This window comes from Humulus lupulus, chromosome 2 (genome assembly GCF_963169125.1).
Source record: "Humulus lupulus chromosome 2, drHumLupu1.1, whole genome shotgun sequence".
Lineage (NCBI taxonomy): Eukaryota > Viridiplantae > Streptophyta > Magnoliopsida > Rosales > Cannabaceae > Humulus > Humulus lupulus.
Genome location: NC_084794.1, coordinates 138,160,425 through 138,172,552, shown reverse-complemented (window position 1 = coordinate 138,172,552; position 12,128 = coordinate 138,160,425). Strand labels below are relative to the sequence as shown.

General features: G+C 34.1%; 1 protein-coding gene across 2 annotated transcripts in view; it reads left to right on the top strand.

The window, feature by feature from the left end:
* The window catches only part of LOC133818558 (integrin-linked protein kinase 1-like), a 31,207-nt gene extending 24,833 nt beyond the window's left edge, over window positions 1-6,374 (top strand). For both annotated transcript variants that reach the window (XM_062251490.1, XM_062251491.1), the window contains exons 11-12: window positions 5,807-5,919; window positions 6,124-6,374. In XM_062251490.1, the coding sequence (XP_062107474.1) occupies window positions 5,807-5,919; window positions 6,124-6,244 (234 nt within the window). In that variant the 3' untranslated portion in view covers window positions 6,245-6,374. The remainder of the gene's footprint in view (window positions 1-5,806; window positions 5,920-6,123) is intronic.
* The last annotated feature ends 5,754 nt before the right edge of the window (window positions 6,375-12,128 follow it).

Sequence of the window (12,128 nt, the reverse complement as noted above, 5' to 3'; positions counted from 1 at the left end):
TGGTTCTAAGGTCTCCTCTTTACTAGAAGTATATAGTCGCGTTCTCCGCACAGAAAGTACTCCACTCGTTCTGCTCAGTGATGATCAACTAGCGACAGTGGAAACAAAGAAGGTGGTCACAGGGCTTTGAAACTCGAACGTTGGATTCTAGAGGCATTTTGTGTAACTACTATCGTAAGCTAGACCATACGAAGATTAAGTGTAGAAATATTTAGTACAAAAATCAGCAAAAACACTTGTCCCATGTTGCGTCCACTAATGATGCCTCTGATAAACAGTCCTTATCTCTGCCGATGAATTTTCCAAGTTCTCACACTATCACAAATCACTCAAGTCTTTATCTTCTTCTGTCACTGCTATTGTTGATTCAAGTAAACCCAACGGGTTTCTTCTTTCCCCATCCTCCAAATGGGTCATGGATTATGGTGCCACAAATCATATGATAATTAATTCTAGTTTCTTTTCTACTTTTTAGTCACACGCTTACACTCCTACCGATACTTCATCTGATGGGTATCTATCTTGTGTTTGTGGGTCTAGCACTATCAATCCTACCATTTTTCTTCCCTTGTCCTTTGTCTTACATTTACCTATAATATATCCTTTAATTTGTTATCTTTCAGCCAACTCACTCATAATCTTAACTGTTGCAACTCATTTTTTCCTGACCATTGTTTATTTCAGGATTATATGATGAAGAAGATTATTGATAAAACGTAAAAATAGACATCTTGAAATTGCACAAGCCCTTTTATTTCAAATGCATGTTCCCAAACCTTTTTGGGTCAATGAAGTTTCTACAACATGTTTTCTCATTAATCGCATGCCATCCTCTGTTCTTCTTGGTGAGATCATTTACAAAATCATTTTTCCCAATAAGTAGTCGTTTCCTGTTGACCCTATGATATTTGGTAGCACTTGTTTTGTTCGAGATGTTCATACTTATGTCACTAAATTAGATCCTATGTTTTTGAAGTGTTTCTTCCTTGGTTATTCCCATCTTTAGAAATGTTATAGGTGTTATTGTCCATGCCTTAACAATTATCTTATCTCAATTGATGTTACCTTCATGGAAGGCACACCTTATTTTCCGTCTTCAACTATTCCTACTCGTCAGGGTGATGATGATGATGATTTGTTGGTTTATTCTATCACATCCTCCACACCATCTTGGAACCAGCTCCTATCAAGCCTTTTATTGTTCAAGTCTACTCCAAGCATCAAACTCTTCATTCCTGTCATGCATCTTCTTCTTCGTCACCAAATCCAATACTGAGTGATGATGATGCAAAGGTAAATGTCGGCGTACTGATCCTATTTATTCTTTTGTTTCTTATAACAGCTTGTTGTCTTCCTCTTGTTGTTTTATTGCTTCCCTCAATTCTGTCTCTATTTCTAAAATTGTTTGTGAAGCCATACCTCATTCTGGTTGGCATAATGAAATGATAAAGAAGATGAATGATTTATGTGACAATGGTACTTGGGACTTGGTCGATTTGCCTTCAGGGAAATGTGTTAGAGGATGCAAATGGGTGTTCGTTGTTAAGGTCAATATGGATGAGTTAGTTTCCCGATTGAAAGATCATATTATCGCTAAGGGCTATGCTCAAACACGTGGAGTGGACTATTCTGGCACTTTTTCTCCTGTTGCAAAATTGACATTGTTGTTTATTTCAATGGTAGTTACTCATCATTGGCCTTTACATCAACTTGATATTAAAGATGATTTTATTCACAGTGATCTTCATGAGGAGGTGTATATGGAGCAACCTTCTGGTTTTGTTGCTTAGGGGGAGTCAAAGTGAGTTTGTCATCTTAAAAATTCTTTATATGGTTTGAAACAGAGTCCTCGTGCTTGATTTGAAAATTTTAGTCAAGTTGTTGAAAATTTTGGTATGAAGAAAAGCAAGTTTGACTATTCTTTATTTTACAAACAATCATAAGCTTGTATCATTATGTTAATTGTGTATGTGGGTGACATTGTTATCACCGTAAATAATACTAAGATAATCTCGTCTCTTAAGTCTTTCCTTCATACTTAGTTTCACACGAAGAACTTAGGGGTGCTAAAGTATTTCTTGGGTGTTGAAGTTACAAGGAGTAAAAAATGTATCTTTCTATCTCAGAGAAAATATGCCATTGACCTATTATATGAGATAGGAAAATTGGAAACAAAACCTTGTAATGCTCTAATGACTCCTAACATGCACATTATAGGAGATGGAGAACTATTTGAAGACCCCGAGAGATATCGAAAGTTGGTTGGGAAGTTGAATTATCTTATAGTGACTCATCCAGACATTGCATATTCGGTCAGTGTGGTGAGTTAGTTTATGTCATCCCCAACAGTTTATTATTGGGCAGCGTTAGAGTAAATTTTTTGTTACTTGAAAGTAATACCTGTACATGGTATCGTGTATACAAATCATTGGCACACTCATATTAAATGTATTTCAGATGCAAATTGGGCATGTTCCAAAATAGATAGAAGATCCACTTCAGGTTGTTGTATATTTGTTAGAGGAAATTTAGTCTCAAGGAAGAGTAAGAATATAGAGCTATGACACATTCTGTGTGAGATAATATGGATATATCAGTTCTTTGTTGAAGTAAGACTTAAAATTTCAGTATTAGCAAAATTATGGTGAGATAACTAAGCTGCTATTCGTATTGCATCTAATCGTATGTTTCTTGAGCGAACTAAGCACATTGAAATTAATTGTCATTTTGTTCATGAGAAAATTCAACGAGGCTTGAATTCTATAGGATATTTGAAGACCGAAGAATAACTAGGAGACATTTTCACGAAATCTTTAAATGGGTTATGTGTTGATTATCTTTGTAACAAGTTGGTCATGATTAATATCTATGCTCCAACTTAAGGGAGAGTATTAGTTGTAATTGGATATATTTAGCTGCCAATTAGCTTAATTCTAGTTTCTTGATTGTATAGTTTATCAAGATATATTTCTAGTTTTTTATATATATTTGTGTGCATTACTTTTTAAAAATTACGAGAAAATATTTTCTTTTCATTTCATATGTAATGACCCAACTATTTTTAAGACTTAGATCATTAAACCTACTAGCATAACTACTACTTTGAAAAGAACATACATGAGAAAAATTCATAACTTTATTGAAAACTTTAAAATAATATTTGTAATACATAAATGAGCTCATTGTTTTAAAATAAAACATAAATTTAAATGAAATTGTTTACAAAGCTAAATGCGGAAAAATACATAAAAATGTAATTTAAAGAAACTAAAGAAAATAACGTCGTCCTCAAATCGACACGCAGCCCATCCACTCCATTTACCTCAACACACACACCAAGCTTCCAAGAATCCTTCCGCCTTTGTATCTATTTTCCTGCATCACACTAAAAGTAAAGGAGCGAGCCTAATGCACAGCAAGGAAAAACTACTAACAACATAAAACATATACATAAATTATATCATAAATATATACTATAAACATATGTCATACAATACAACAATGGCCATTATACTACTCGGGGCTTGTTAACTAAGCAAGTCATATGCCCAATAGATTTGTGGGGTTTACTAGCCAAGCAAGTCATATGCCCATAAGTTATTGGGGCTTGCTAGCTAGACAAGTCATATGCCCAAGGACTATAACATACTATACATAATGTTAACATATCATAACACAACATAAGATAACATAACATATAACATAAGTATAACATATCATACAACATATAAGATCTATCCTATTTTCCTTACTAAAAATGGGATATTTGAGAACAAATGCAGTACTTGGAACACTCCTAAAACCAACAATAAGAATAGTGAGTATTCCTAAAGAGTGAAGAATAAAACTGGAAACTAAACCTTCAAAAGAAACTTACTGAGAAAGATCTTTAAGTTTCAAAAACCTAGTCAAAGCCAATATCAAAAGTTAGGATCTGAATAAAAGGAACTAAAGAAAAGCTAAAGTAGTTTAAAGAACTGGACTTAGAGAATAGGAATACCTTAGTTGACCTTAAGGATTGGTCTAACTTCAATACTGAAATACACTAAACCTCACTTCCCAAGTATTTTATAAAGCTTAAGAATGACAAAGATTTTTCCCAACCCAAGTGTTTATCACTCTTATGGTCTCACTAGCACCTTGGAGGCTCTGATCAATGTTTGAAGAATGAGTGAAATGGCTTGGTGCTAGGTCCTATTTATAGAGGTAAGGAGTGAAACTAACCCCATTTTGATTTGAATAAAAATAATGAATATAATTGGAAATGTTTGAATATTCGTCAGTAAAAGGCTTAAGACTCGGTCAAAAACAGTCAGAGGTAGGTCTAAGTAGTCAAGGCTTGATTTTAAAATTAGAAAGAAAAAAAAATCTACTAAGGGCGATATATCGCCCCACATCGGCTCTGCCCTAATCCCGAGCCTCCGTTCGTACGATCGTACAATGTCAACGTGTTTTCCGTATCCTTCGTCAAGCAATATATCGACTCCTATCTGCAATATATTGGCATACGTGAATATTTTAAACACATACTTGCACTTTTTCAACACAATTAAGGTTGGATAACTACTTTGACTGAGTCAAAATACGATCCTAACAGTTTCTGGTTTATTTTATCATTAAAATACTAATTCCTTAATAATCATGCTTATGACAAGTGTCATATTCTTATTGGCTCAATCTAAACCTTAGGTTATAATAAGAAATATATTTAGGACCAGCAATATTAATCAAACCTTATGTTATAATTAATATTCTTAAACTGTAGGTTAAACTTATAAAATCCATAACTATTGCTAGGAGTTTCCTACTAAGTCCCGATTTGAACCAAAATCCACAAAATCTAAAATACTACAACTACTACTAGCTAGCTAACTAAGTAAACATTCTGGGACTCTACATCATATAAGATCTTCAAAATAATATATATATATAATTATATATATTTATACATTTTTGGTCCTCTCTTTTAATTTATAAAAAGGTTTTATTATACTTGACTTTGAGTTTAAGATAAAAATCTACATCCATGATATGAGAGTTTCTTATAGGATCAATCCATTATCAAACTAAGAATCCACCCTTATAAACGTCACTCATACTTGGAGAACACTCTTATATTATTCTCCTACAACAAGATCACTATTCAGTTCCAATATACAATGATCTTACAATCCCTCAAGCAAAGTTTACAAGTAGTAATGAGGACAATAATACATCAACAAAAAAAAAGGTCGATTATACTAATATACACAACCAATCTCTAAGAGTGAGTAGTCCACCAATAGCTTAAGATGTTAGTTGTTATAAGTGTCACATAAAAGTTGCAGTCTTAAATGCTTAGTAACTGCATAACTAATTAATTAACTCTTGACTAATTCAAGGAACACAACCAAAAAATTCCACCTTGAATATAATTTAGTGATTAATTTCAAGAAGAAAAATGCCAAGCAAGTTCTAAGTCCCTCTTGAACTTGCCAACATGAATGGCCTTGGTTAGATTGTCAACAAGATTGAGAATGTCTTTTAACTAAATGCAATTTAACATAAGACTTAATTCGACAATAGTTCCATACAATCATAATAGAAAACATAACAAATTAAATTTTTTTCTAGATCAATAGTAGCATTATCCAAGTCGCATTACCTCTTGATACACTTTTCATTTAAAAGCATGTATAGAAATAAATAATTTCATCTTATGTAGACGAACTTCAAATGCGCTTTGTAAAAGTACATTAACATCGGTAATATTATTTGCTGTAACAAATTTTCCCTATTTTATGTTTGATATAAAAATGTATTACAGATGCTAGAAGGTAGGAACTTTCAAGAAAAATCACACTTTGACTTGATAAGTCTTGAAGCTGGTGATTTCAAACCGAAGTTTCTCATAAACCGATATTCTGATAGAATCAAAGAGTGAGTACACTACTAAATATCATCATTTTTTTTCTTTTTTAAGAAATTGATTATGTTTGTTAATAAAAATGAGTACTAGTAGCAGTTTTACAACACTTGGTAATTTTAAAATTTAGATGTAAACATATATGCTAGCTTGATCAGATTACTTGTTGCGTAAACACAAAATATTTTATTTTAAAATAAGGATGGTGATGCATGCAGATTGATAGAGTGGTGCACAAGAAAGGATCCAATTCAGAGGCCTTCATTTGACACTATTATTACAATTCTTGAAGAGGAAACTATGTGGCTAAAAAGTCTTGGATGTCCTGTTCCTTGTTAATTAAGCAAAAATATCATGCCAATAAGCCACATATTGTAATGGGCATTATTCTCTCTGCTAAACATTATGTGCAATATTTATAAATATGTTTACATTCTCTTGTTTTCTTTCCATTAAAGGGTACTTTATATGTTACTCATATAAATATATATTATATATACGAGTAATGATACGTGCACACACAATGTACACAAAAACATTACACACACTTATGATTTTAAATGAATGTGATAATAATAATAATAATAATCATGATGATGATGATGATGATGAAAGCTTTCCACATAAGTATGTATGATGTTTTAGTATACATTATGTGTGCAATCATTACTAAAATATATGTCATCATTTATGGGATTCGAGAATGTGTTATCATTTCTTTTAAAATATTGTGAGAAGTCCTTGTGTATGAGTTGTATTCTGTCGAGCCATATATGTCTCTTTGAACAAACGTTTTAATCATTGAGAATGCGTTTTGTCATTTTTTTCTTCTTCACTCAATATGTTAATTAATGTCCATGGTTTCATTGGTTTTGTTATGTATAGTTAATGATCCCATTGCCTTTTACTTTGACGGGTTTATATTTACACCCCAAAAATTTATATCTACAATCTTAAAATAAATTCACCCCATTTTATTTATTAAAATATTGTGTTTTATAAAACATCCCAATTTTATTTCCAAAATTAGGTCTTATCTAAAAAGAAATAATATACCCCGTAATTAGAAATTCTCATTTGTATCAAACTTTGTTTCAACTTTCCATCGCTACTGCTTTTCATATTGCTCCAGTGTCTTATACTTCACCCCAGTTGCACTCCCTCCATAGTAATATATATTACAATAATACTTTGACCATGATTTTTTAGCCTTAAAACATCCACCCCTTGAAAAGGTTGCCAATGCAATAGGATAAAATTGTGTCAATAGATAAAGATTGCATGTCCATGAGTGAACTGCTTCCAAATTTGTTGAAAATCCTCACTTATGGCGGAGGTATACTATGGTAACAAGCAAGACAAGGGAATGACAAAAGAAAAATAAAACACACACTACAATAACAAAGGAAAACAACACAAAACCAAAAACTGAAAAACATAAACATCAACATCAACATCAACCAAGCAGAACTAAAAAAGAGGCGAAGCACCAAACTACAATCTTAGATGAGGCAAACTCACATTTTCCAACCTAAGCATACTTTTTAGCTTATGAGGCAACAAATTAAAATTATAAAAAGTGACATTATAACCCTCCTTACCCTTTCTAGCGAGGTAATTTGCTGTAAAATTTTCTTCATGAAACTGATCAATAATGGAGAATTGCATGTTCCTAAAACATAAGGTCATCCCAATAATCTCATAAGGACCAAGTTGTGCAATTACGATTAACCAAGAAACAATTAAATTTTAGTCGCTCTCAATAATAATTTGGTTAAAACCCAACTCTTTACACAAAGAGATGTTGTTTAACAACGCCCTTAATTTAGCTTCATTATTCGTGCCATGACCAAAAGAAGAAGAGAAAACACGTATAAAATTATCTCTTTCATCACGAATGACACCTCCTTCACCGAACTACCATGATTACTGCGAGAGCAAAACATTCAGTATAACCTATCCATTCAAAGGTTTCCTCCAATAGACCAATTTAAAATAGGCCTCGCACAATAAACATAAGGAACATAACAAGCATGAAGAATAGATTCATCCTTAGGAGAAGTAGGGCAATACTTCACTATTAGAGAGGGGGAATCCAAACTTTAACAGACAACAAAATACTAGAAGTTTATTAAAAAATACCTTTCATAAGAGCTTTACACTAACGCATCCAAAGATGCTAATTAGTAATAATAGTCAATATAATGACAATAAAATCCCCCTGTGACTTGTCTTTTTCAAAACTTTAAACCATTGCATCATATTTTTCCACCAAGCCTACCAAAAACATGATTAAAACCTAATAAAATGGCTGCCATCTTCCAAACTTCTTGCGCAACATTCCCATTACAAAGGACATGATTTAAAGTTTCCACATGACCCAAAGAGCAACAATTGCATCAAAAAACCAAGGAAATTTCTAGCAATTGCACTTGAGAATCCAATTCTTGTCCATTAAATCTAGCTTTCCACATGCAGATAGAAATCTTTATTGGGAGAAGATGATGTCAAATCCTTTTACACAAATAGGATCCCAAGCTAAGGCTATAGAAAAATCAACCTAAATGTCAACTTTCCTTTCCAAATGGAAATATCATTACCCACCTTACCGGAAATAATACTATGCCTTATCTCCTCAGCATTATCCAAACCAGCCAGATTCGCAATGTAATTCTCATTCCAAGAACTGTCAATCCAAACATCTTTAATTTTGATATCAACATGACCATCGTCTTTGTTTAAACATAAATGGTCATTGGCAAACCACTTGTCAAACCATAAGGACTAATTACCCCTTTTGACATTCATTGTAACATTCTCCATCATATCATAAAAACATTCATAATAGACCTCCAAAACCAGGAAGCATATCTTTTAGTCTCAGCAAAGAAAAAAGTACCATGCTTAACATATTTCGCACTGAAGAACTTAGTCCAAAGATTATCAACAATTAACAACCTTCAAACAAATTTTATGTGAATGACTTTTTGGACCTCCTAAAATTTTCTCATGCCAAGCCCTTCCTTAAAAGGTTTGCAAATTTTATCTAATCACACCATTTCATCTTTGATTTTTCAGTTCAATTCTCCCCCAAAAGAATGTAGAAAGCAACGAGTTGGGTTAATTAAGAATCTTCATAGGAATATTTAAAATCGTCAAAAGATGGGTAGCCATGCAAGATAAAACAAGTTGCAAAAGTGTCAGACTACCTCCTTAGCATAATAACTGTAACTTCCAATTGTTGAGGGAGAGTGAACTTACACCACCTATCTGGATAGATTTGGGATGAAACTTACAATGTATAGAACCAAAAATTTCATGAAGAAAATAAGTGCAAACCAAAAAACGAAATCCAATCTATGACAAGAAGAAGAATGCCACTTGAAAACTTCAAAGTTAGGGAAGAAACAACATAAGGCTCATACATGAGGAGTACTGTTGTCACAATTCTCTATTTCATAGCCCACCATAAATGTTTGAGGCCTATTCTAAAAGGAAAGGAATTGAGATTGAACAAACATTTGAAATTCTCAAGACAAACACTTTCTTGATGAATTTCTTAGAAAAAACTTATGTTCTTTCAGAGCTAGAGAGAAAGAGATTTGAATATGTATTTATTATCTACTTGTAAGGTTGATTTATTAAGCGTTATCACTTACCTAGTTGTTTTATGGTGTAGGCAAGTGAAAATACAATATGGAACAGTGAGAGTTAGAGTCTTCTTTGCCGAAGTGTACATGTGGCCTGGCTGTGGGAAGACGAATACTTTTTAATGTTTTGAGAAACTTTTTGAACTTTGTGGCTCACTCTGGATAACTGTTTTGTTAAACTGGTTGTAATATTTTAAGTAGGCGCATACTTCTTGAAAGTTTATATATATATATATGAACATTAAACCATGTTTTAAATGAAAATGCTTTATTTCAGTACTTTATAATTTTCGTATTGGTAGGATGTTACATAGAGGAGGTGTTGGCTGGTCGACTATGGATTTTGTCAATGCTAGTGGTGAATATCATGCTCGTTGTCAACTTCGTTGTGTGCGATGGGGATTCTTGATCTTTTGCTTCAGCTACTAAAGGGTTGTATTCGACTAGGTTGTTGTCTCTTCGTCAAATGGTGGTTGGCCCTTCAGTTGGAGTGATTGGCCTTGAATGGTGAAGGGTCATCTCTTGATGCTTTGGACTTATGCTTTTGATATGGTCGTTGGTGTTGTTATTTATTTGTCTTTCTATTGTTTGTATTAACTATTTTTCTTTTCTTTTATGTTTATAGTTTAGTTTGGTTTCTCTGTGTAATAATGGTATTTATCACCTTGTCCTTTGAGAACCATGATATTTTGGCCTTTTTTGTATGAACGTCACATTTGGGTGGTGTTGTCAATTCTATTAGGAGTAGTTGTAACACCCTATTACCTTAGAGTCGTTACCATGTGAGTTACAAATGTGCCATTAACTCGCTAATTGAGGTTTTATGTTAAAAAGTGTGACTAAATTGAACTTAAAGACTTATTTGACAACATTGGATATACGATTTGGACATTCATTAAAATCATAAAAGTTATACATTTGGGATCCCAAAATAATGTCTAGAAAATGTATTACAACTCAAAAATATAACTACGGTCGACCTAAGCGACAAAACAAATCATTACAATACATTTCCCAAAATAACCTTGGCTGTGGCAGCCAGGTAGGCTGAACATGCACTCGTCGCTCCAGACTCTTCAACTCATGGCTAGTCGACCTTTCCTTTGCCCTTACCTGCACCATAGAGCACCCGTGAGCCGAAGCCCAGTAAGAAAACTCAACATATAACATATCACATAACAATCCAACAATATACAACAAAACAACCAACAGACTAAACACATAGCGGCCTATGCCGACCCAGGCGCTTACCAGGCCCTGGGTTCGCGGTCTTCACTAAGCGGGTGGATACAACACCCTTGGAGGGTCTTTCCCTAACAGTTTGCACTCAACATGCTTAAAGCCGATTCTGGCCCCTTGTCGTACTCGACCTTTGCCATTTTCAGCCTTCACCGTTTCATTAATTAACATGCATAACACATCATGACATTCACATATATTCACAGATAAATTAAACACAAACAATAGGGCCATGCCCTACTCTACGGGCACAAACAGTTTTCTTACCTGTGTCCTGAGTTGATTGATTACCACGATCTCGAGCACAATCCCCTAACCCGAGCTGACGTAAAAACCTAGTCATAATGCCATAATAAATAGATATCCATCAATCTCTAATCAATTTAGAACTTCAGATCAAAATACTAGCCTTCTGGACTTCAGATTCTACTAAATTGGGTAGTGGAATCCTTCCCGAGCCCAAAACCCTCAAATAGCCAAAAATTCCCATTTGAGTCGTGGCCAGTCCTTAAGGTCCACAACACGCTCAAGTCAGAGAGCAAAGCTCTCTCTGTTGAAGGACATAAGCCGCGACGCACTATAACCTGCGTCGCGGCACCTGGGCAAACTTCCGAGGCCCCTAAGTCTCAGTAGCCAAGCGGGTTGCGGTGCCTAATGAATAGAGCCGCGACTCGAGCCTCTAAACCTAGAAATATCACAATTTATCTGTGTTTTCCCTGAGCTTAAATCAATAATTCACACCCCAAACATCATTTAAACCTTGAATTGGGTCTAAATTTCCTATCCACACAACCTAGGCATCATAACAATCAAGAAACAATTCCATATCCTCACCAAACTCGCAAAACCAAACTAAAATCCAACTACCATGCAAGCTTTCAGTTCTAACAAAAATAAACATAAACAAATCAAGTTTAAACCTTTACCTTTGTGATATCTCCAACCTTGAATTGATTCCCAAGCATCCTTCAATTCTTTAGCCTAAAATACTCAAAATTCCATCAAACTCCAAGCACTAAATAGAGACAAAGGGAGTCGTGAGAGAGAGTGTGTGATAAGCTAAGAGAAGTCTATTTTGTTTTCTTCTAAGTGATTCTAGAGTGTGTTGTGGCTAAGCCTAGTCCCAGCTGCCTAAGTCCCAAAATACCAAAAATGCCCTAAAATCTATCCTAATCGTTTAGTGCCACAAAGGGCAATCCCACATCCTGCGAAATCCTCGAGTGTTTCTACAATTCCCCATTTAATCCCTGACACATTTAAACAAACATTAAATCACTCCTGTTACCTAGTAATTCTCGAACACATACTATATCCCCAACATACCCCTAGGCTCC